The sequence below is a fragment of the Oncorhynchus mykiss genome, chromosome 27 (genome assembly GCF_013265735.2).
Source record: "Oncorhynchus mykiss isolate Arlee chromosome 27, USDA_OmykA_1.1, whole genome shotgun sequence".
Taxonomy (NCBI): domain Eukaryota; kingdom Metazoa; phylum Chordata; class Actinopteri; order Salmoniformes; family Salmonidae; genus Oncorhynchus; species Oncorhynchus mykiss.
The window spans coordinates 6,239,555-6,266,339 of record NC_048591.1 but is presented as its reverse complement, the minus strand read 5'-3'; the positions used below and the strand labels follow the sequence as shown (position 1 = coordinate 6,266,339).

Here is a 26,785-nt window from a genome sequence, read left to right as displayed (position 1 = left end):
TTGTGCTTTTCTTGCAAATGCGCTTTTGTTAAACTTCACCAAACGGGTGATGATTTAAGTAGGCTGTGATTCAATGATTAATTAACAGGCACCGCATTGATTATATGCAACGCAGGACAAGCTAGTTAACCTAGTAATATTATCAACCATGTGTAGTTAACTAGTAATTATGTTAAGATTGATTGTTTTTCATAATATAAATGTAATGCTAGCTAGCAACTTACCTTGGCTCCTTGCAGCCACAGGTCCTTTTGACGCTGCACTCGCGTAACAGGTGGTCAGCCTGCCACGCAGTCTCCTCGTGGATTGCAATGTAATCGGCCATAATCGGTGTCCAAAAAGGCAGATTACCGATTGTTATGAAAACTTGAAATCGGCCCCTAATTAATCCACTATGCCTCTAATTATCGGTCGACCTCTAGTTTGGCGGGGTGGGTTTTTTTACTCGAGCGACTCCTTGTGGTGGGCCGGCCTCCTGCAGGCTGACTCTGGTCGTCAGTTGAACAGTGTTTCCTCCAACACATTGGTGCAGGTGTTAAGTGCGGTTTGGTGGGCCTTATTTCGGAGGACGCATGACTCGACCTTCACCTCTACCGAGCCCGTTGGGGAGTTGCAGCGATGAGACAAGATCAAAATTGGGGCGAAAAAGGGCTGATGTATAGCGTAGGCTTACCCTGGCATGACGTTTTGATAACCTTTAAAAAGCCTTGCCATGGATTGCGCATGTGTGCCATTCAAAAGGTAAAGGGGCAAGACAAAAGATATAAGTGCCTTTGAACGGGTTATGGTAGCAGGTGGCAGCCGCACCAGTTTGTGTCAAGAACTGCAACGCTGCTGGGTTTTTCCGCGCTCAACAGTTTTCCGTCTGTATCAAGAATGGTCCACAACCCAAAGGACATCCAGCCAACTTGACAACTGCGGGATGCATTGGAGTCAGCATTGGCCAACACCCCTGTTGAATGCTTTCGACACCTTGTAGTATCCATGCCCAGACGAATTGAGGCTATTCTGAGGGCGTTAATGTCTTAGGTGTCCTTAATGTTTTGTCGACTCAAGTGTGTGTCAAGGTGGTCCTGCTTGGAGTGTGAATGTAGTAGAACAATTGAAAAATCATAACTCCAGGCAAAAATACTTAAATCCGCTATTACTAGACACTTTGACATCAGTATTATTAACATTACAACCCGAGATTCTGTAGTTTCAGAACATACAAAATAAATTCAAGGGACTGAAAAACAGAAATCAAGCCATCATAATTAATATATTTCTATTAATACCTACAAGGCTGTTTCTTGTTGTTGTTCAAGTTCGAAACAGCGACCATTTGTTTCAAATGGAGGGTAGACTGTCTTTCGCGGGTACTGTTGGACAGGTTGTGCATCTTGGTTCCCTTCACGTCACACTTGGTTCTGGACCCTTCCAGATTCCTCCAGCACAACTCACCAATTTCCACACCATGACACATTGTGTTCACACATGGAATGATTTTTTTTTTTTTTTTTAAGAAATCACAAGAAATCCACAGACGGCGCAAAGATCTGAAAATTCTGAGATATGTACTGCAATTATCCACCCTCAACTGGGCCTCCAACATTCACAACCTGGTCTCCAAATCATTACTGTTACCCAAAATATAAAGAATACAGTACATCACATTTGTTTTACTTCACTTGAACTAAAAATAAAACAAATAAAATAGGAAGTCCACATTAATTACGATTCGCTGCAGATCCCCCACACAAAGAGGGAGAGTTAGACTGAAATTTGTAGCGGTGTCCATGACAGAATACAATGATTTATTTTCTCTGGCAAATGACATTTCACTCTGCCTGGTTTCCACAGGTCCTCTTCACCCCAGGAGCGAGGGCGAGAAAGGCGGATAAGTTGGTTGTGGTTAATCGTTCTTCTTCTCATCCTTTGCTTTTTCTGTTATGGCTGCGACCTCCCCAGTGGCTGCGACCTCCCCAGTGGCTGCGACCTCCCCAGTGGCTGCGACCTCCCCCTGCGCTGTGCTGTCCTTGTTAGGGTCCACTCCAGTGGGTTCCGCTCCGCTGGTGCCAAATTCGTTCATCCGGTTGGGATCCACCCTGTAGATCCAGCGCTGATACAGGTAGACAAAGAATACTACGTCTGTGGGAGGGAAACAGAGTTATTACAGGGGAACTAGGGGTGTAACGTTCACCAAAACCCACAGTTTGGTACATATCGCTGTTTCGGGGGTCACGGTTCGGTTTCAGTACAGCAGGAAAATGAAACGCTAACAATTACTGTAGTAACAATTGTGTTGGTATTCCTGATTCCATGTATGATCATGAGTCATTAAAAGCCTGAAGAGAGCACTGTCACGAGTACCAGCATGTTGCATTTTCATAAAGTAAAACAGTTACTCAACACTAAAATAAAGTGCAACATGCATGTGATGTCAATATGTAAAACATGGCTCGGACATTGCGCACTGAGTGCACAAAACATTAAGGACACCTTCCTAATACGGAGTTGCACCCCACCTTTTGCCCTCAGAACAGCCTTAATTCGTCGGGGCATGAACTCTACAAGGTGTCGAAAGCGTTCCACAGAGATGCTGGCCCATGTTGACGCCGATGCTTCCCACAGTGTGTCAAGTTGGCTGGATATCCTTTGGGTGGTGGACATTTCTTGATACACACAGGAAACTGTTGAGCATGACAAACCCAGCAGCGCTGCAGTTCTTGACACCTCTACCATAACCTGTTCAAAAGGCACTTCAATCTGTATCTTGCCCACACCTCTGAATGGCACAGCTACACAATCCATGTCTCAAGGCTTGAAAATCCTTCTTTAACCTGGTCTCCTCCGCTTCATGTAAACCAGGGATGGGCACGCAGACCATTTTGTAGACCAAATGGACCAACTCAGTCGAGGTCTCAACTTACTGTTGAGAGTTAGAATAGATTACAAACGGTGAAATTTGAAAATGTGGTTGTGCATGAGAAGTTAGTCTAGCGGCCAGCTAACTAAACTTGTAGTAAGCATGGTCAAATTACTGACCGGGGTGAGGCCCACTGTCCATCAGTTAGCATATTAAAACCTGCAAACACCAACACCATATTAATACCCATGATTTTGGAATGAGATGTTTGAGGAGCAGGTGTCCACATACTTGGTCATGTAGTGTAAATCAACAGGAATAAGACATATGCTGCTTTTGTTGCCAAGCACCAAGCCTCAAATAACTGCAAAAAGGTTGGCTAAAGCAATTTCACAAATGTCTGTTTTTAATCTTTGCTATGCGGTAATAAAGCCTTTTTTTTGTAAGACGACTCGCTGGTATTACTTATTTATATAGTGTTGTGTACACTGTTCCAAAACAGGCAGAAAAATAATGTTGTAAGCTAACATGTCGTTTGTCACAATCTGCAAGCAGCTCTCGCTGCTTTCTTTTTTCATTGTTCCCCTCTAAATCAGGGACTGATTTTGAACCTGGAACACCAGGTGTGCGCAATTAATTAATTATCAGGTAGAACAGAAAACCAGCAGGCTCAGAACCTCGTAGGGTAAGAGTTGAGCACCCCTGCCCTATATAAACTTGTCCATTCACTTTGTGATTATCCACTGAAGGCAGAAACGTCAATGTTTTAAAACTTGCTTACTAAAACATAATTTCTCATGGTCAGTGAGCGTTGTGCCTTTTCCTTTCCAATGCTGTTTACACCTCGACTCACGTTGGTTAAGCAACCTCTACTTTTCCCCGTATAATTATCAACCCATAAATAATCTACACCTCAATGCAAAATTCTCTCGACAATGATTTTACATCAGGCCTAATTGACATATGCCTAAAATACCACTAGGCTAATAATCACATTTTGCTTTTGATTATTTAAATCAACCTACGTTATTTCAAGTTATCCATTTGTAGCGCATAAAAAAATCGATTTAGAGAGTTGTTGAACGGGAGTTAGGAGTGTGTTGATATGAACGGTAATATGATCAAAATTCCTCTCAACCCGGCATAATACTGTACGATTCAGTGCAATGTCTATCAACATATCGGAATAGGTTAAATAAAGGTTCTGCATGCCAACATATAAAAGGCAAGAATTAGGAGTAGGCAAAGTGATCGTGTCAGGTGTAAATCGTTCGGCAGCCTAAACTATTATTGGGATACAAAAGAAGCCATCCAACCTTGATGGGCCATCAGCAGGATAATAGACTTGCTGAGTTGAGTTCTATTTTTAGGGACTAAAAATATATGTATAGCCAGGCCTGGAATTTCATGATTTTAGGGTCATGGCCATTCGGCCTTCAATAGCTGCCAGGGCACCAAGGCCCTCTGCAAGGGCACCAAAGCCATTAACCAAAATAGCCAACCCCCCCCCCCCCGTACATGTTAAAGTGTAGGTGATAGCCTATGCTTATTGGCTACAACCTCTCCAGACCAATGCTGACATAAGGCGCCTGAGAATGTAGCCAAACTTTAATGAGACTTTTAATTACATATATATAGGGTGGCGTACAGCAGGTCAGCCACCACTCGGAGACTCGTCGAGGCCTGGTGGCAGACGGATTCTACACCACGAGGCGATGGCTCCCTCTGCTGGATGTGCCAGGTCTCGACGGGCTCTCCGGCCAGGACTAATTGGGGCTGAATGTGGTTGGCTGATTGCTCACCAGCTGTACGAGTCCCATAAAGCTGCCAGAAGGGCAGCACACAGAGAAAGGGACTGGGGGAAGAAAGGTGACTTACGTATAGTCGGAGACGGTGCCTGAGGTAAAAGGAGGGAGTTTAGTTTTTGTGCCCGACAGGATACAGCAAGACCCGGAGCCCAGAAGACGGTATCCTGGAAAGGGTCTCATGGGGGAGACCTATCCTTTTCTTTTGATTTATTATTTAAATAAACACCCTTGAAACCGAGCTAATCTTACTCTGTCCGTGTCTGATCTGTGTAAACGTCTTGACCAAACCCCTTGGTTTGCCACAATAGGCTAAACGCCAGTCATGTTTGACAAATATAATGTAGGAACATTATTGTCGAATGGCTTGATTCTGTCGACATACTTGAGTCACCTTTTGTTCTGATAGAGAAAGGCTAGTGCCTGTTGCACACTGCAACACCCACCTTGCCATCGGAGCAGTCTTCCAATAATCATACGACTGCACTATGTGACATGAATTGAGTATATAGTATGTTTATTGGTCATAGTATGGATATAAATTAGTATGCCAAAATTTCCCGGATGCCGAGACAAAACGCGAAGAGCACTTTTTGCCAGTCCCGCCTGGTCCAGCGACGGTGGGTTTGTGCCCATAGGCAACGTTGTTGCCGGTGATGTCTGGTGAGGACCTGCCTTACAACAGGCCTACAAGCCCTGAGTCCAGCCTCTCTCAGCCTGTTGCGGACAGTCTGAGCACTGATGGAGGGATTGTGCGTTCCTGGTGTAACTCAGGCAGTTATTGTTGCCATCCTGTATCTGTCCCGCAGGTGTGATGTTTGGAAGTACCAATCCTGTGTAGGTGTTGTTACACGTCGTCTGCCACTGCGAGGACAATCAGCTGTCCGTCCTGTCTTCCTGTAGCGCTCTCTTAGGCGCCTCACAGTACGGACATTGCAATTTTTTGCCCAGGCCACATCTGCAGTCCGCATGCCTAAGGCCCCATTCACACAGATGAGCAGGGACCCTGGGCATCTTTCTTTTGGTGTTTTTCAGAGTCAGTAGAAAGGCCTCTTTAGTGTCCTAAGTTTTCACAACTGTGACCTTAATTGCCTACCGTCTGTAAGCTGTTAGTGTCTTAACGACCGTTCCACAAACATGAATTGTTTATGGTTCATTGAACAAGCATGAGAAACCGTGTTTAAACCCTTTACAATGAAGAAATGTGGATTTTTACAAATGATCTTTGAAAGACAGGGTCCTGAAAAGGGACGTTTCTTTTTTTGCTGAGTTTAGTATGTAGTTTATTAGTATGGGTATTCGAACACAGCTTCAGACTATTTAACCATAAACATAATTGTTTAAAACAGTCGTTTGTCATTTTATGAGACTATCTTACCACGTTCTGACCATAGGAATGTTAAGGGGATTCTTTTATAAACACTTCCTCATATGCAATTGAAGTCAATATTAAACAACCCATGTTTGTTGATGAGTCTTTGTGTCTTCCCTATTTCTGAAGGATATTTTCACACCTGTCATATTTGCGGTGCACTTTTCAGAAGGGTGTTTTCCCGCCTACTGCAGTTTGGAACATTTGTGCTTATAGCCTACTGCAGTTTGGAACATTTGTGCCTATAGCCTACTGCAGTTTGGAACATTTGTGCTTATAGCCTACTGCAGTTTGGAACATTTGTGCTTATAGCCCACTGCAGTTTGGAACATTTGTGCTTGTAGCCTACTGCAGTTTGGAACATTTGTGCTTATAGCCCACTGCAGTTTGGAACATTTGTGCTTATAGCCTACTGCAGTTTGGAACATTTGTGCTTATAGCCTACTGCAGTTTGGAACATTTGTGCTTATAGCCCACTGCAGTTTGGAACATTTGTGCTTATAGCCTACTGCAGTTTGGAACATTTGTGCTTATAGCCTACTGCAGTTTGGAACATTTGTGCTTATAGCCTACTGCAGTTTGGAACATTTGTGCTTATAGCCTACTGCAGTTTGGAACATTTGTGCTTGTAGCCTACTGCAGTTTGGAACATTTGTGCTTATAGCCTACTGCAGTTTGGAACATTTGTGCTTATAGCCTACTGCAGTTTGCGCATTGCTGGACTTCTGTGAAGAAATAGTTTAGCAACATTTTAAGCAAACATTGGGATCTGTTGCATCAGCCTCGTTGCTTGTAAATGTTTTTTTTTATTTTTTTATAATAATGCATGTACAGTGGTTGTATTCATTTGGGATCTATTGCGTCCCACAACTGTCCCAAAGTATGTTTGGAATATTTCTCTCGCACAGAAAGGCCAAGCTGATCAATAGAGGTCAACATTTCTACTATAGATTGACATACGCTAGTGTTTTTTTGCTGTTCGTTAGGCCTACTCATGCTGTTGGCTGACGAAAAGTACATGCGGACAGAGCTAACATTTTCAATATGAGCCTCCAAATTAAATAAGGACGCGATCCGATGAATCCCTCTGTCTTGTGGCCTCTCTGAACGCTTCGATGCCTGTGAGAAGGACACCGATCACGTGATGGGCATTGGCTAATAAGAATTAAGATATCTGGCGATTGGTAGCAGGGAATTCATTAACTTAAATTCAGACCATTTGAAAACACAACAAATACAATAGTACAGCCCGGATTAAAAACAGTCGCATTCCACCGTGATTGCAATTGCTTTAGCCAACATGTTGCAGTTCATTTAGTGTTTAATTATTCTAGGCTCCTTTCTAACTTGTTTTTATAAATAAAATGCTTGAACGAAATTATCAGACCAAAAGATAAGTTCACCTGATAAGACTGAAGTTTGAAATGTCTAACTAAATATCAGAGACCTGATTTTCCCTAATGAAAATGCATCAACCTACAAAATGTAAATGTATTATAATCCACATAATAATCATAGCCACCTTAAAATAGGGCATGATGTACAGTATATACTGTATATCCAATAGAAAGTAGTATACAGTATTTGTTCATCAGCATCTTTGTGTTTTCGTTAATAAAAGAATGATAAAAAGACTAAACGGTGTAGATATGCTCAAAGACGCCCTCTGGTGGTTCAAATGAGCATTAACGGCCAACACTGCGACTCACTGACACGTGTCCCAGCATACCGCTCAGCGCCGGTGTACTCAAGAGGCATACAACGCCGAGTATGCATAGCCTACAGCCAATGACGTGAATGTCGATGAAGGCAGCCCCCCCCTGCACCTCTCTGATTCAGAGGGGTTGGGTTAAATGCGGTACACACATTTCAGTTGAATGCAGTGAGTTGTACAACTGACTAGGTATCCCCCTTTCCCTACAGGCTTAGTGTTTTGATTTTGTACATCATTTATTTAATCCATTCTTTTGGGCCCACGGTGCGGCCCGAACAGCGGTCCCCATACCAAACGGTTCGGTAGGAATACGTGTACCGTTAAAACACCTAAGGGAACTCGTTTTTTTATTTTTTATATATCAACGGGATAGTCATTGTTAAGAACCGGAATGGGCTGTACTAATAAGTGTATGAAATATGTGTGTTTGGAGGGCAGTGAGTAATAACGCACCGTCTCGGAGACATCCTATCCTGTACATCATGGGCATCTTGATGACAAAGGCAAACAGGTCGTCGATGAAGGTGTTCAGTGCCTTGTAGGTGAGCATCCTCCATGGGAGGTGGGCCACGGACTTCATCTTATAGTTGATGAACAGCTGTGGCGTCATCGTGATGAAACCTGAGCCAATCACAAAGCAGACACGACAACATGTCATTTAGGGTAGAATATTGCTCAGAATGTCAATTAATAAAAAACATTTTTTAAAGTCATTTAGGAGAGAATGACAAGGACAGACTATCAATAAAGCTAGACTGGCTGCTAGGACAGACTGTCAATAAGGATTAGACTATGTAAATGAGGATTAAGACGGCATAGACTGCCACTTGTCCTGGACTGCGCAACAGATATTTAGCGATGTGATCATCACAGCATAGAAAACGAGAGAGGAAAGGATGATTTTCCAAGACCAGGGTGGAGCTCAGTCCCATTACAGATAAAAATCAGGCAAACTATATCACGCTTCTGAACAATGACCACCAGTGACTCACCAAAGGTTAACAAGAAGCCATAGAGCATGCCCAGTACGAATGAGTACCAGCCTTTGTGCTCTTGGTACAACACACTGTAGACGGCATAGCACCCAAACAGAGGGTAGAGCAGCCATGACAGGTACTTGAAGGCCATCTGCACAGAGGGAAGAGGACAGGACAAAAACCATCAGTACAAGATTGTCCATGCGAGCGGTAAATGAAAAGAATGGTGGTGCCGCGTTGACGCGTTTGCTTACGTCGTCGAAGACTTTGGTGGAGGACTGCACGTACGTTGACTTGTCTTTTATTGATAAGCGTGGGAGGATCCCGAACAATTTGTTCTCTCTGTCCAACTGGGGAGGAGACACATCCGGATGAGCAAACAGGGATTCATTTGTGCAACCAAACGCATTGAAATACCCGTCGTCCATCTCACCTTGACGTCCATGACCTTGGTGATCTTCCAGAAGTCGATGAGCAGGCCGATGAACACGCTGACCTGGATGTTATGGGACACGAGATGGGGATTAGTAAAGGGACCACTCTGCTATAGTACAATGGTCATGAATGACATGCGTACAGAGCCTGCCGTGATGAGTGACATTACATTAATCCTTTTTGAGAATAAATGAAAAACCCACTGACCTGCACCACGAAGTTGGTCTCATTGTCCAGGATGTAGAGCAGCACCACCAGGGACTGGAACACCCCAAAGATGATGGAGCGCACAGAGAGACCCTCCATAGACTGCCTGCTGTTCCAGAACTGGATGTCTGACACACACACACACACACACACACACACACGAGTATAGAAACAACATTCTACCACACCGTAGAACACATATAATCCAAAAGTGGTCTTCTAATAGGCAGTTAAGCTGTGGGAACAGAGGCACGGCGAGCTCACCATTCTTAAATGCCAGGAACTCGAAGATGCTGTGTACGATGGAGACCACGATGGTCACGCCCAGGAGGTACGGATTGGTTTCCAGCAGGGCCACCTACAGAGACAACTCAGTTCCTTAGCAACTGTTACCAGGGAAACAACATGGAGTCTAGACTCCGGGACCAGTCTGATTCTAAGATGTGCTACTACATTGGAGCAAAAGCAAAACCGAGATCTATATCTCCTTCTCTATTTACACCCTGCCCCGGCCTATGACCTCTAACCCCTGACCTTGACAGAGTCCTGGTCCTCGTCAGACTGCTCATAGGTGTCCTCTGGCAGGAAGTTCCATGGTGAGCGGGCGTTCTGGGCAGCGTAGAGCTGCCAGCGCCACAGGGACAGCGGACAGTAGGACAGGCGCAGAGGCAGCGACTGCAGGCTCTCATTGATGGGGTAGTAGTCTTTCTGCAGGTTCCAGTAGTCGTTGAAGTAGACGATAGGATAGTAGTCGCCGCTCACCGCGTCAAACTTCACATCTGTAGGGTTGGGAAGGGTAAAAATAATGGGTTGAGAAAATGAGACAGCCAGAATAGAGCAATAACTAAAAGGTATTTCACCTTTAGTTAGATTTCTGAAAAGAAGCAGTAGATCTCAACTCTCCTAGTACATGCTCTGGTATAACCCACTGAGAAGCGTGAGAATAGGTGGGTATAGATAGAGCTTACGTTGGTCCAGTGGAGGGGGGACCGAGCCCTTGACCCAGGCTGTATGGTCGTCCACCATGTTGATGGTGAGGTTGGGGTGCCAGTGGGAGATGATCTCCACTGGGCCGTGGCTCTCCGCTCGCTGGGGGAGAGGAAAGAGGAACGGCAGTCAGTCAATACTGTGTGGACTGGGTCTACGGACTGAAAAGGAATGAGGTCTATGAATCATGGTAAACACAGCTGACCTTGATCATCTCCGGGTCGGTCTCGGTCTCCCCCGTCAGCAGGTTCTTAGTCTTCACGAACTTCCTGCGTTTGAACTTGTTCAGCACTGAAAGAGTCAAAGAGGAGTCAAACCACTTACACACTAGTTTGAAAAGGTCATGCATGCACCAGAGTGGGGGGAGGTCAGTTACTTACTCCGCGTGGCATGGACTGTTGCTAGCCGACGATACTGGCTCTTGCGTTTGGGGTCTGGGTGGAATCCGGTCTTTGTGAAATACACGTGGATGTAGAGGGAACCATTCATTTGCACCTTCTGTGGATCAGAGAGAGAGATTAGAAAATCCTACTCTTACCTCTCCCTCCCCAGTCTCCCCCTCTCACCTCTTGGATGTCCAGGTCCAGTGAGTGCTCATAGCAGCCGTCCCCCTCGTCTCCAGTGTTCCAGTCTCCGTAGACCAGGTCTCTATGGAACCAGAACAGGGACTGTGTGTCGTTGAAGTCAGAGAAGACCTCATCCTGGGAGATGTACACATACAGGTCCTGAGGACAGAAGGAAAAACAGGTTAACATTTATTTCCTTCATGTTCTCCTATTGATTTGCCCATATGGTACTACTTTGGGTGGTTGTTTGCTGTGGCACAGCTTCTTTGTCCTGCAGTGTGCACTAAATTACTGAGCGCAAGTCAACAAGCGAGCCAGGACCAAGCTCGTCAACGGACACCAGCTGTTCACCCAGAGAACCTACAATGAGCAGCAGGCACAGACCAAAGGTCAACCAGGAAGTCAATAGTCACATGACCTGGGGTTAATTGCTTATGCAGAACGGTGCGAAAAGGTTGGCGTACCATGAGGCTTTCCTTGGGGAAAAGGTTTCGGCTGGGTAAATGCGGTGCCCCTGCTGGGGTACTAGGGTCTGGTGTGGAGGACCTGCGGAACCAGCTGCTGATGGCCCAGATGACGAAGATCCTGCAGAGGACGAGGACAAGGGAAGAGAAGGTCAGCTTTGTCTAATTGAAACCAATTCAACATTTTGAAAAATCCCTTTACACTACACATTTTACTAAGTGGGATGCTTGGGATCATAGAAACATAATTATACTTCTACGATTGAGACCACCCAACTGACATCACCCCATTGAAGTTTAAACTTAAACCAGTTAAGGTAAGGGTTAATGTTAGGGTAGTACCAACGATCCCACTTAGCATCTACCGTAAAGTAAGTGTGTGTGTCTGAAACAAAAGGGTTGAGATAAAGAGAAGCGGTTGTTTTATATATATATATTTAGCATCAGACGTTGGAAAGGATTGAACCTTGTTGCCTAATCTGATGGTCTCGTATACCATCGAGCTACCACTGTCAGGCTCACAACAACGGGGGCTTCTTCCAAGTTTGACATCTTGTTTTGAGCTTCAAGTAATCAGTTGACTGAAATACTCTAGGGGAATGTGTTGCAACAGTATGAAACTCTCACACCGTACTGCTTCTATGATAGGAGCCAACTCTCCTGGTACTCATTAATGCACCTTCATGTCGTTCTAATCCCTCGCTGGCCCCAGCACTCTGTTTCTGTCTCCACTCATGAGAAGACCAGCAGAGTATAGAGTGATTCCAATAGGTTGAGAACATTTATCATCATCTAGCAAACACTAAAAGTTAAAACAAAATCACACCTTTAAGACACCTCCGAGATTCATTTAATTAAATGCTGCTGGTGTGCATGACTTGAATGAAGGTCTTCAGTCATTGTATCAACAACCAAGGTTGCCTCCCTATCACTTTAAACCCTGTGTCTTGAAGTGTGAACTGGTTTCTCTCTAATGAGTGCAATGTGTCTCTGGCAACAATCCCCTGATATGACACCACAATACAAAGCCTGCATTTGAATCTATTAGGCACTGTAAATTAATTGACTGCGGGTCGGTAGAGCTGTAATGGGACTGAGCTCCACCCTGATTCTAACAGACCTAAACTAGCAGACCACTCTAGGTGAATGGCATGGCCCAGGCCCCATTAGAGGATAGCCTTACCACCAACCCTACTACTTAAAAACACATCCCACATTCAAGTAAACAGGGGCTGTCTATTGTCTATTCATATCAGTGTGTGTGTGTGTGTGTGTGTACACACACACACACACACATCTCTGACCCACCTGAAGAGGACTCCTTTTATGACCGACCATGCATTGGGTGGTGGAGCCGGCTGTTGCGGTGCAGGGTCCCCAGTAGCAGTCTGTACAGCCTGGCCATCCACGGCTGCAACAGCTCCATTGCTGCTCACCTACACACACACACACACACACACACAATAGATCAATCAGGGAATCCTAAAATAGGTTTCCTTCCACTAGCTAATTATAGACTAAAAAGATACGGATGAAAAGCTTGTACGGATGAAAAGCTGTGCCTGATGACATAGCATAGTGCAAATAAATAGCAAATTTTCAGCATAAGTTTCCATGTACTGAATAAAAAAACGGAAGTTCAATGGAATTCCATAGCATTTCCATTGGTTGTCACAAAAACAACTGTTGCTATCAATAGCAAACTTGCCCAATCTTGTCTTGGTGGATGCCCTCTAGACAACAGTTTACTGATAAAGGAGAGTGTTTTTTTTAAAACACATCATCCATTTCACTAGCTAGGTGACAGATTTTCATGCGAATATTCTAAACTTTGCCTAAACAAAATATGTACATTTTCCCACCAGAGACGTTTCCATCAAACGGACTAGTTTTGGATAAAAGTCTGTGCGTGATAACATGGTGCACATTACTTTTGCTGTTCAATTCACATGTGTGTTTTCAACTCTAAATGTTGTGTTATATAGAGAATGTGCCCAATCTGGTAGTGTGTATAGCCTACATATTGAGATTATTATGGACAAAAGAGCAAGATTTCAAAATATCAAAACGGCAGCCAAGCATCAACAGAATAAGACCCTCAATATTTATTGAAAATGAGCATCAAGCTTATCACCTTGCACTTTCACCACCCTGTGAAGTCATCAATTGATTTAATCTGTAGCTGAATAAAATGCATGGTTTGGCAAGTCGTAGTGGGACGACCACATATCATCCCGTGACTCAAGCGATATCAAAGTTTACTTTGATATCCACCTCCATGTATTGCATAAAACATTTTACTGACACAAAAAGATCCCACAATGTTGAACGAACAAATTGCCTGAAGAAATTGTCTGTTGTAGGGATTAGAGGTCGACCAATTATGATTTTTCAACGCCGATACCGATTATTGGAGGACCAAAACAAAGCAGATACCGATTAATCGGCCAATTTGCATTTTTTTATTTGTAATAATGACAATTACAACAATACTGAATGAACACTTATTTTAACTTAATATAATCACATCAATAAAATAAATTTAGCCTCAAATAAATAATGAAACATGTTCAATTTGGTTTAAATAATGCAAAAACAAAGTGTTGGAGAAGAAAGTAAAAGTGCAATATGTGCCATGTACGAAAGCTAACATTTAAGTTCCTTGCTCAGAACATGAGAACATATAAAGGCTGGTGGTTCCTTTTAACATGAGTCTTCAATATTCCCAGGTAAGAAGTTTTAGGTTGTAGTTATTATAGGAATTCTAGGACTATTTCTCTCTGTACGATTTGTATTTCATATACCTTTGACTATTGGATGTTCTTATAGGCACTTTAGTATTGCCAGTGTAACAGTATAGCTTCTGTCCCTCTCCTCATCCCTACCTGGGATCGAACCAGGAACACATCAACACCCTCGAAGCATCGTTACCCATCGCTCCACAAAAGCCGCGGAACAACCACTCCAAGTCTCAGAGCGAGTGACGTTTGAAACGCTATTAGCGCACACCCCGCTAACTAGCTAGCCATTTCACATCAGTTACACCAGCATAATCTCAGCAGTTGATAGGCTTGAAGTCATAAACAGCGCAATGCTTGAAGCCCAGCGAAGAGCTGCTGGCAAAATGCACTTATGGCATCCATAAGTCTAATTATTCCTGTACCCTCGCAAGGCAGCCGGCCCAGAAATCTCTAGCCGTGTCCTCAGAGCATGCGCAGACCAGCTAGCTGGACATATTCAATCTCTCCCTATCCCGGTCTGCTGTCCCCACAAACGTCAAAATGTCCACCATTGCTTTCTTGGGTACAGGAACAAAGGTAACTTAACCAAATGACAAACAACCAGTAGCACCCACTTCTGTCATCATGAAGTGCTTTGAGAGACTAGTCAAGGATCATATCACCTCTACCTTACATCCTAGATCCACTTCAAATTGCTTATCGCCCCAATAGATCTACAGATGATGCAATCGCCATCGCACTGCCCTATCCCATCTGGACAAGAGGAATACCTATGTAAGAATATTGTTAATTGACTATAGCTCAGCCTTCAACACCATAGTACCCTCCAAGCTCATCACTAAGCTTGGGGCCATGGGTCTGAACCCCGCACTGTGCAACTGGGTCCTGAACTTAGGAAGTTAGGAAACATCACCTCCACTTCGCTGATCCTCAACACAGGGGCCCCACAAGGGTGTGTTCAGCTCCCTCCTGTACCCCCTGTTCACCCATGACTGCGAGGCCACACACGCCTCCAACTCAATCATCAAGTTTGCAGACGACACAACAGTGGTAGGCCTGATTACCAACAATGACTAGACAGCCTTCCATGGAGGTGTGGGCCCAGGAATATAACACCTCATCCAACGTCAACAAAACAAAGGAGCTGATCATGGACTTAAGGAAACAGCAAAGAAAGCACCCCCATATCCACATCGACGGGACCACAGTGGAGAAGGTGGAAAGATTCAAGTTCCTCGGCGCACACTTCACTGACAAACTGAAATGGTCCATCCAGACAGACAGACTGTGCAACAGCTCCAAAATTTGGCTTAACAACTATAACCCTCAAACTTTTACAGATGCACAATTGAGAGCATCCTGTCGTGGTGTATCACCACGCCTGGTATGGCAACTACACCGCCCTCAACCGCAGGTCTCTCCAGAAGGTGGTGCGGTCTGCCCAATGCATCACCGGGGCCAAACTACCTGCCCTCCAGGACACCTACAGCACCCGATGTCAAAGGAAGGCCAAAAAGATCATCAAGGACAACAACCACCCGAGCCACTGCCTGTTCACCCCACTATCATCCAGAAGGCGAGGTCAGTACTGGTGCATCAAAGCTGGGACCGAGAGACTGAAAAACAACTTTTATCTTCAGGCCATCAGACTTGAATAGCCATCACTAGCCAGCTACCATCTGGTTACTCAACCCTGCACCTTAGAGGCTGCTGCCCTATATACATAGACTTGAAATCACCGGCCACTTTAATAACAGGAACAAGTCACTTTAATAAATGTTTACAAATGTTGCATTACTCATCTCATATGTATATACTGCATTCTATTCTACTGTATTTTAGTCTATGCCGCTCCGATATTGCTCATCCAAATATTGCTATATTCTTAACTCCATTCCTTTAAATATGTGTATATTGTGAAATTGTTAGATATTACTGCACTGTTGGAGCTAGCAACACAAGCATTTCACTACACCCGCAATACCATCTGCTAAACATGTGCATGTGACCAATAAAATTAGATTTGATGAAAATCTCCATTAGAAACTTAGAAAGACAGGGAATATAATAGCAACAACTAGGATGAGTTTCTAACAGGACTAGGATTGTGCCTTTGGCTTCTGGACAACGAAAGAAAGTTGATATGAAAACCAATTGAACAGGGGAGCCATTTTCATTAATGGCATGAGGAAGTCTTTATAAAATAATTGCCCCCACATTTCTATGAATGGATTTTCGCAAGGCTACTTTGAAGCAAGGCAAAACATGACTCAAAGTAAAACATTGAGGTTTCAAAGAAATATACGACTGTACGCTCATTTAGTTGTTATTTGTTGAGCAATTACTGTGCTTACCAAAGCACATTTCACTTCAGCAGAGGCTTTTTGAGGAGCTATTCTCCTGCACTGTGTGTGACAGGTGATTGGCTACTCCGCTTCGCAAACTAGCCTCCGTATGCTGTGCATGTGTGATAAAAAAAGATGCATGACAAAATTGAAAATACACACGCACCAATTTAATTCCACTCAATTATGCAAATGCCCCTATAGACCGATAAGCATTACCGGACAAATGTATTTTCGGCTGCTAACCAATTAATGGTTAACATCCCTAGTCTGTCGGCATTCATAAAATTGTACCAAAACTTCCGGTTTCCATTACAGCTGTCATGATTTTACTCACATAAAAACTGTAGATGGAAATGTGGTTAGACAACAACAAATTTGCCCATGTCTGGAGTATTTTGTTCTGTCGACAGTAGAACATTTTAACCAAAAATGTGCAGTTTCCATGATCACTATAAGAAAAGATAATTGATTTACCAGCAAAACATGTTTTTCTACCTAAGACCAACTATGTCAGGTGTAAAATAGTACTAATTTTTCCTCTGCCTAAACCAAAATTGTCACACAGGTAAATGTTCCTCAAATTTGCAAAAGGAACCCACGGAGCTTGGACATGAAGTGGCTAGATAGTTAGCTAACAACTAACCAGCAGATCCGACCCTCTTGTTTACAGCTGAACTTGGGTCAGACAGGCTTCATGTGTAGTTTAACCGGCGTCTCAGGGATAAGATAGCCAGGGATAGCCACAGCAGCCATTATGGAAAGGCAACTCCGTTGAACAAGAGCTGATTGTCTGAAACTGCAATTCCAAAATGGCTAATGTGGCTTCTGCTACCTACCGTAAGGATGAAAAGTGCAGTTTTCCAAAAACAGCCTGAGTTCCCCAGTAAATCTGGGACACTCAAATTAATATGATATGTTAAGGAAACAATTAAAAGGGTGGTTGGTCGGGGTGGATGGATGGGCATATAAGAATGTCTAACAAGTTGTCATCATGGACAGCTTGAGCATTTTAGCTAATTGCAACTTCAACAACTTAACCCTACCCCCAGCCGACATTAGCCGCCTAGCCTAGCCGACGTTAGCCTCCTAGCCTAGCCGACTAGCTAGATTTCATAACATACTGTAAATCGAGCAAATTCTTAACATATCATGCGAAATGGGTGAAAGACATCCACAAATTAATACATACCATACGTGGTAACATATCATACTAAATGGAGCGTATCGGATTTACATACAGAATAATACTAAACGCTTTGAGACCAGTTTAGGAACAACTATTTGTCGTTCAATCTTCTCGGTGTATAATGGGATAATTCAACACATTTCTCATCCCTGGATTGTGGTACAGTGGGTTTAACCCATACTTTGCGCCAGCTCCGCTGTCTCTTAATCTACACAGGGGGCCTATCTGACCCAAGTGCAGTTGTAAATAAGCAGGTCGGATATGCTTGTTAGTTAATAACAAGATATAACATCCATAACTAGTTAACTACAGCAAATCTAGAAAGTACATCCCTACTTGCAATATTTAAATCACATCGATGTTCGATATATTCTCAGTGACGGGCGGTGATTCGTTTCGCACCCAGTCAATCAATAATGATAGGCAGCAGACTAGTCTAGTCAATCAAGGAATAACGTTAGTTCATTGAAGAAAGCCGTTCGACAAATTAATCTGCTAACGTGAGATAGCTACATACGCCGACCAAATAGCATAGTCAGTCTAGCTAGCCACTTGTAGCTAACTAGTTAGCCAGCTAATAATAACTAGCTAACGTTAACTAATTTAAAGCCGGCTAACCCAATACTGTCATGACGTGTATCTGTTTCCCCAAGTACCGACCTCATTTTATTTAGAAATAGGTTTGTCAACAGTTCTGTTAGTTTATCAGAAAATAACAGCTACCTTACAAGATGCAGTAATAAACGCATCGTGAAAGGCAGGGGGTCGTTTTTAAACCGACCGGTATTGACAACGTCAGAGGCTCGTGTGAAATAATCACAATTCAATAACTATCTGCAGTGCCACTCACTCCCCTCGAGTTAACCATGTGCCGCTATTAGTAGTCACAAATTGAAGACAGTCATACAATTTCATTCATTTTACCTCGCCGTTGGTTTGCGGAGAAGCTTCGGTCTCCTGCGACGACATCTTCACCGTCTCTGTCGCACACTGGCAATGAAATCGCAGTCCTCGCGTGAGTTCAGATTGGTACGTCAACGTGATGTTTTTTGCAAAGAAGCAAGTCATCCCCTGTTGGTCTAAACAATAGAGACCGCGACGTGTTATATCTGCCACATTCTCTTTACTGTATGCTGTGCTTACTGTAGTTGTGCCTATTGTAACTCAGTGATCTTATACTTTAGTACTTTAAAGTATGTTTTACTTAATACTGTAACGACGTTTTTTGGAGTATCTGTACCTTACCATTTATATTTTTTGCCAACGTTTACATTTACTTCACGACATTCCTAAAAAAAGTTTTACACGATACATTTTCCTGACAACCAAAAGTACAGGAAAATAGTCCAATTCACGGACTCAGTAAACACAAATGTAAATTATGTATGTGTGCGTCCCTGGCTTCCATAAATAAAAACAATAACATTGTGCCATCTGTTTTTGAAATGATTTATACTTTTACTTACATTTCAAACCAAATACTTTTACTGAAGTATTTTACTGGGTGACTTTCACCCATTTTCTATTAAAGTTATCTTTACCTTCACTAAAGTATGACAATTGAGTATATTTTTTCCACCACTGACCATATTCCTTCCCTGTCAGGGGTTCACTGTCCAGTTTCCTGTGCAGTGTCCCACTGCAACCTGACAGTTTCGGGATAAGTGTGATGACCATCGTCTTTAACCCCTGCCTAGACTATAGATCTCTTAGTCATCTCTTTTCACCATGCATGAGCTACTTTATTTCTGTCCTGCTAATGGTGAATTTGAGTAAGAATCGGTCAAATACACCTTGATCACCACATTTGCTGGTAATACTTTGTTTTATTATGCATAAGATACCATTACACTTTGGCACATCAACACCTTTGAGATTTCATAAAAACAGATGTACAAGATTTGCCAACTCTGGGCATGTTAGCTGCTGACAACATCTTGGGAAAAATACAATTCAATAAAAAAGGAACGAATTAATCAATTGCTTTTGTATCCACATTTTCTCTTCTGAAACTCACTGAATCAGGAGTGACACAACAAATGACAGATCACATGCGTTCATGAGTCAAACTGTTAGAAGTGGCGATGAGGATTAGTACAATGAAGCTCAGACAAGACGTGATATCTACATGAAAAGTGCATTGTCACCACCTGGGCAGCCGGTTTGAACTGTATGCTGTCAATGTGCACAACTGATGTTTCGACATTCTAATCAAATCTTATTGGTCACATACACATGGTTAGCAGATGTTAATGCAAGTGTAGCGAAATGCTTGTGCTTCTAGTTCCGACAGTGCAGTAATATATAACAAATACAAAATAATGACCTAATACACACAAATCTAAAGGGATGGAATAAGATTATGTACGTATAAATATATGGATGAGCAATGACCACGCGTCACAGGCAAGATGCAATACATTGTATAAAATACAGTATATACATATGAGAAGAGTATGTAAGATATAAACATTATTAAAGTGGCATTATTAAAGTAACTAGTGATCCATTTATTAAAGTGGCCAATGATTTCAAGTCTGTATGTAGGCAGTAGCTGTGTTGGTTGTTTAACAGTCTGTGATGGCCTTGAGATAGCTGTTTTTCCCCAGTCGGTCCCAGCTGATGCACCTGTACTGACCTTGCCTTCTGGATGGTGGCGGGGTGAACAGGCAGTGGCTCGGGTGGTTGTTGTCCTTGATTATCTTTTTGGCCTTCCTGTGACATTGGGTGCTGTAGGTGTCCTGGAGGGCAGGTAGTTTGCCCCCAGTGATGCGTTGTACAGACCGCACGATCCTCTGGAGAGCCTTGCGGTTGTGGTAGGGTGTTAGAAGCAGTGTAAGTTTCCAGAATCTAAAACAGGGACACGACACACAAAAACAAACAGCTTCTATGGTACAATAACCAATGAACTAACATATTCAAATAAACTGAACATTTTGCCACTAGTCAGAAGAACAAATATATATGTTGTTGTTGCTTGAATTCTTGCATTCAAAAGCATGGGATTTATTTGAGAAAGTTCGATAGAACCCTGGCTTGGGATGATAATTGACATTTGATGAACATTGTTGTGATTTTTATGACTGCCTATTATTCATATAGAATCTAGGATGTGATGGGCAATTCAGGTTCAACTCAAAATTCAGAGGACATCAATTTAGAAACGCTTGCTTTCTACATCCACCGAATAAAAGGACATTTACATTAAATACAGCGACAATGTATTTGTAACAATGCAAAAACATTGTGCTTTTCTCATCTCTCCTCATTCAATATACAGTAAATTCCACTTTTATTTTTTTTTGCTAGGGACGTCTGTCACGACGTCTCTAGCACGGAGATGCAGTGCCTTAGACCGCTGTGCCACAAGAGATGTCATACGCTAGAGTCGGTCCTAGGTGATACTGCATCCTTCCCCAGTTGCAGCTCTCTATAGTCCAACCCATACCTCCCTGACCAGCACAAAACAAAATAAAGTTATTAATCGCAATGACACTGTCCCTCGCCCCGGGTTCGTAATCAGACTGGAGGTCTATGTTGAACCCATCTGCCCACACCCTTTGACAGGGTGACAGCATCACAGTCCTACATCTCGTCCAGATGAAAGTCTTCCTCTAGGAAGTGCCCCACGGTCTTTGTGCGGGGCCTGACAAACGCAACGTACGTTCAAAGTATCACTTCTCCTTCACACTGTAAGGAAAGAGAGAGTGGAGACATCAAGTACATTTATGACAGAGAAATTAACCAGGTCTGCACCTCCCCACAGGTTTATTACCAGAAAGACAAGTCAAGATGTAAGGTACCTCTAAACAGTGAACATTTCAGACACCATGTGATGATGTCACAAAATTACATCCATTGCCCTCACCTGCCCGGCATGTTTCCCAAGAGGCTCATTATACTTCACTCCCACCCAATGACCTGGCTTGAAATCTACTATACCTGCAAGACAGAAAGTAAGTTGTTGGAAGGAGTGCCTTAAGTATTCATACCGCTTGACTTATTCCACATGTTGTTTTGTTACAGCCCGAAAACATAGATTAAAAATATTCAACCATATACCCCATAATGGAAAAAGTGAAAACCTGTTTAGACATTTTTTCAAATTTATTTAAAATGAAATACAGAAATCTCTCAAGAACATACACAACCGTTCAGGTTTGGGGTCACTTAGAAATTCGGGTTTTTGAAAGAAAAGTACATTTTTTGTCCATTAAAATATATACAGTGCCTTGCGAAAGTATTTTTTTGTGAAGAATCAACAACAAGTGGGACACAATCATGAAGTGGAACAACATTTATTGGATATTTCAAACTTTTTTAACAAATCAAAAACTGAAAAATTGGGCATGCAAAATTATTCAGCCCCTTTACTTTCAGTGCAGCAAACTCTCTCCAGAAGTTCAGTGAGGATCTCTGAATGATCCAATGTTGACCTAAATGACTAATGATGACAAATACAATCCACCTGTGTGTAATCAAGTCTCCGTATAAATGCACCTGCACTGTGATAGTCTCAGAGGTCCGTTAAAAGCGCAGAGAGCATCATGAAGAACAAGGAACACACCAGGCAGGTCCGAGATACTGTTGTGAAGAAGTTTAAAGCCGGATTTGGATACAAAAAGATTTCCCAAGCTTTAAACATCCCAAGGAGCACTGTGCAAGCGATAATATTGAAATGGAAGGAGTATCAGACCACTGCAAATCTACCAAGACCTGGCCGTCCCTCTAAACTTTCAGCTCATACAAGGAGAAGACTGATCAGAGATGCAGCCAAGAGGCCCATGATCACTCTGGATGAACTGCAGAGATCTACAGCTGAGGTGGGAGACTCTGTCCATAGGACAACAATCAGTCGTATATTGCACAAATCTGGCCTTTATGGAAGAGTGGCAAGAAGAAAGCCATTTCTTTAAAAAATCCATAAAAAGTATTGTTTAAAGTTTGCCACAAGCCACCTGGGAGACACACCAAACATGTGGAAGAAGGTGCTCTGGTCAGATGAAACCAAAATTGAACTTTTTGGCAACAATGCAAAACGTTATGTTTGGCGTAAAAGCAACACAGCTGAACACACCATCCCCACTGTCAAACATGGTGGTGGCAGCATCATGGTTTGGGCCTGCTTTTCTTCAGCAGGGACAGGGAAGATGGTTAAAATTGATGGGAAGATGGATGGAGCCAAATACAGGACCATTCTGGAAGAACCTGATGGAGTCTGCAAAAGACCTGAGACTGGGACGGAGATTTGTCTTCCAACAAGACAATGATCCAAAACATAAAGCAAAATCTACAATAGAACGGTTCAAAAATAAACATATCCAGGTGTTAGAATGGCCAAGTCAAAGTCCAGACCTGAATCCAATCGAGAATCTGTGGAAAGAACTGAAAACCGCTGTTCACAAATGCTCTCCATCCAACCTCACTGAGCTCGAGCTGTTTTGCAAGGAGGAATGGGAAAAAATGTCAGTCTCTCGATGTGCAAAACTGATAGACATACCCCAAGCGACTTACAGCTTTAATCGCAGCAAAAGGTGGCGCTACAAAGTATTAACTTTTCAGTTTTTGATTTGTTAAAAAAGTTTGAAATATCCAATAAATGTCGTTCCACTTCATGATTGTGTCCCACTTGTTGTTGATTCTTCACAAAAAAAATACAGTTTTATATCTTTATGTTTGAAGCCTGAAATGTGGCAAAAGGTCGCAAAGTTCAAGGGGGCCGAATACTTTCGCAAGGCACTGTATACATACATTTTTAAATCCGAAATACAGTGTAGGCATTGTTAATGTTGTAAATGACTATTGTAGTTGGAAAAGGCTGATTTTTTAAAATGGAAAATCTACAAAGGCGTACAGAGGCCCATTATCAGCAACTTTCACTCATGTGTTCCAATGGCACATTGTGTTAGCTAATCCAAGTTGATCATTTTAAAAGGCTAATTGATCATTAGAAAACCCTTTTGCAGTTATGTTAGCACAGCTGAAAACTGTTGTACTGATTAAAGAAGCAATAAAACTGGTCTTATTTAGACTAGTTGAGTATCTGGAGCATCAGCATTTGTGGGTTTGAGTACAGGCTCAAAATGGCCAGAAACAAAGACCTTTTTTCTGAAACTCAGTCTATTCTTGTTCTGAGAAATGAAGGCTATTCCATGTGAGAAATTGCCAAGAAACTGAAGATCTCGTACAACGCCGTGTACTACTCCCTTCAAAAAACAGCGCAAACTGGCTCTTGCAGATAATGGGCCTCTGTACGCCTATGTAGATATTCCATCAATTATTATTATTATATATCAATTTCTTAAATCAGCTGTTTCAAACTACAATAGTAATTTACAACATTAACAATGTCTACACTGTATTTCTGATGAATTTGATGTTATTTTAATGGACAAAATGTTTTGCCTTTTCTTTCATAAACAAGGACATTTCTAAGTGACCCCAAACTTTTGAACGGTAGTGTAGGTGGTGAGTTGATGCCTATTTCAGCTACTTTGCATGCGTTGTTTGTTGGCAACTTTGTACTTTAAAGTTTTTTTGAACAGATTACGGAACGTTCCACAAATTATACCCAACCATGCTGTGGTCAGCAATCATGTGAGTGTTGCAATCGCTTGTGGAGGGCGTAAGGGGTCAGCAGGGTTAGGCACAGGGGTCTCAGCCTGGCTTTAAACGTACTGTAATGAAACAGCAGGGATTAGGTCTCGAACCCTCGACCTTCGAGCATGAGGTCCGGCGTGCTATCGACTGTGCCGCAAAAGCATGCTCCACGGCAGAGTCGATTTCCGCGCTTATAAACCCAGGGTCGTTACACTACTCCCTCCTTTCAAGGAGCGAGTCCTCGCGCTAGCTTGCGACTCTACGTCTTACAGGAACACGCTCACCGGCCAAGCACATGCACTGTCGTGGATGCAAGTGTGATCACTTCTGACACCGGACCTCGGACCCTCGACCTTCTAGCCCGAGGTGTGGCATGCCATCGACTGTGCCGCAAAAGCATGCTCCACGGCAGAGTCGATGGATAATTTTTTTGTCACTCAAACAGACGTGGCAAACGTCTAGAATTGCAAAAGAAAAACAGCTAATTATTATTTGCACCATATGACAAAATGTGTAAAATAGCAGGAAATGAGCTTAAAACCTGCAGAATTCTTTCCACCAATAAGAGGGGTGTGAACAGTGTGCCATGAACCGCGCTTGTGCCCATAGAAATAGGTGTGGCGTGCGCGGGATGTTCCCCAATGTTGGAAAGGGAGCCCAGAGTGAAAAAGTTTGGGAACCCCTGGGTTAAGAGACCCTATCAACAGATTCAACAGTAGGTCCCAACTTACTCCAGTGTGAACAATACTAAACAGGGGACATACCCTGTGGGTGTCATGTGAGCAGTGTTTCAGAACACAGAAGTACATACATTAATTTTGCAGTCATCATGCACAGGGTAGGAACCTAGCAGGGCCTGGTTGTCTTCCAGCTTCTGCATGAATTTGTCGGTGGTGGTGAAGAAAAGTTGCAGTTCCATACTGGAGGCCGGGGTACCCACAAGCATCTCCAATTTACCCTGGAGGAAAACGTAGACTGTGAGAAACTGCATCACGTGGCCACAGGCTGTGCTGCAATGACAGCAGGAAGAGGGGCAATACATTATTACGTTTCAGAGGCACGAAGACCAATTAGACATGACCAACATAATTTAGCTACCTTGAATTTAGCGATGGTGTTTCCCCTATTGTATCGTTTATTCCCCTCGAACGAAATGATGGTACAGGTCAAACGCACCGATACCGTGGGATTGGTGATCAGTCACGCCATTGTCCATTTTCAAGCTTTAGTTTCGCTGGCGTTTAATTTACTCAGGCAACAAAGACCACTTCACATCAAATACAACAGCTAGTTAGCATTGTTACCCGATTAAATAGCACACAACTAGTTAAAGTTTTGAAATAGCAACGTTAGTAGCACGCACTCAGCAAGTTACACAAACTTAGCTAACGTGAGTCCTTCCAGTTCCAGCTTGGTCCCTCACAAATATTTACATGTTCTTTTGCGCTTTTCTTGGCGATCTCTGTAAACAAATTTCTACTATCAGTTCACTGGGTGTTTTTTGATTAAATCAATTCAGGTACCATGTGCTGTATTATCTCAGTGAACCGGGTGGTTGTTTTGTTTCCCTCAACGACGTCACAGATCCTGCTACGCCCAGTTCTGGAAGTTTATACCCGCCCACAAACACAGTGAACCAGTCATGTCGTTAAAATGTCGTGTGGGTATCTAGGTTGACCAATTGGGTAGCACATTTCTAAGACGTCGTAACAGAAAGAAATGCATTTTGGGTGCCAATGATGTCGACGGAGGGGGACTTTCATGATTAGTAACCAATCGTCAATGTTGGAATTAAAACGGGGTTTTGGTGAAAGTGCCACACCCAAATTATGGAAGTACCAACTGTATCCACGTAGTCGCGCCATTAAACCATGGTATAAAGCCCATATTGTTACTTTTGTAACAAAGTCATGCAACGTTAGCTATATACATTGTTACAAACAATGTTCAATTGTGATAAGAGCATGTTGTATTAGCGCATTGAATGATTGTAAAGTTAGTCTGTTGATTTAATTTTAAAAAACACATTTATTTTCATTTTGTCAAGTGTGGAATGAGATAAAATTGTCCTTCCATGCTAAGGTGCTCACTGCTCTGTGACATATTAATCACAGGGAGAAAGAGACACATGGTTACCTTTGAAAAGTTATTACCAGGCCTTGCCTTTGACATATAATGGTTGTCTACTCCAATATCTACTCATTGATTTATGAATGGGAAATAAATGGATCAGACAGGAACATAAAATAACATCTGTGCATCAAATTAGAATTTAGGACTGAGAGAAGAAAATAAAAGATCACAGAAAGGAGTATGGGGTGCAGCCAGAAGACAGACAGCTTCCCCACTACCCCCACCCCCAGATGAAAAGTTTACATTCCTGTTTCAAGCTGAGATGGGGTGTTTGGCCTTGCCTCATTACACTCTGTCTGTCTGCACATCCAGGTGTACGTGCTGCTGTTCACAGTAGGTCACAGCTCTCTCTCTCTCTCTCACACACACACACACACACACACACACACACACACACACACA

The 26,785-nt window shown here is 42.9% G+C and overlaps 1 protein-coding gene and 1 long non-coding RNA gene across 2 annotated transcripts; both read right to left on the bottom strand.

Annotated features, from left to right (window-relative positions):
- Positions 1 to 1,120: 1,120 nt before the first annotated feature.
- Positions 1,121 to 18,725, bottom strand: LOC110507412 (cleft lip and palate transmembrane protein 1 homolog). The gene is made up of 15 exons (XM_021587395.2): positions 18,575 to 18,725; positions 12,684 to 12,811; positions 11,376 to 11,496; positions 10,912 to 11,070; positions 10,726 to 10,843; positions 10,551 to 10,636; positions 10,327 to 10,447; positions 9,893 to 10,137; positions 9,623 to 9,716; positions 9,359 to 9,486; positions 9,150 to 9,212; positions 8,971 to 9,066; positions 8,732 to 8,867; positions 8,193 to 8,360; positions 1,121 to 2,130 (listed from the first exon to the last, which is right to left on the bottom strand). The coding sequence occupies exons 1-15, from the start codon at positions 18,716 to 18,718 to the stop codon at positions 1,895 to 1,897; spliced, it is 2,043 nt and encodes a 680-aa protein (XP_021443070.2). The 5' UTR covers positions 18,719 to 18,725; the 3' UTR covers positions 1,121 to 1,894.
- A 731-nt stretch (positions 18,726 to 19,456) lies between these two features.
- Positions 19,457 to 25,860, bottom strand: LOC110507411. Its single transcript, XR_002471122.2, has 4 exons — positions 25,349 to 25,860; positions 25,062 to 25,208; positions 21,519 to 21,592; positions 19,457 to 21,340 (listed from the first exon to the last, which is right to left on the bottom strand). It is a non-coding gene; the product is annotated as an uncharacterized LOC110507411 (long non-coding RNA).
- Positions 25,861 to 26,785: the final 925 nt, after the last annotated feature.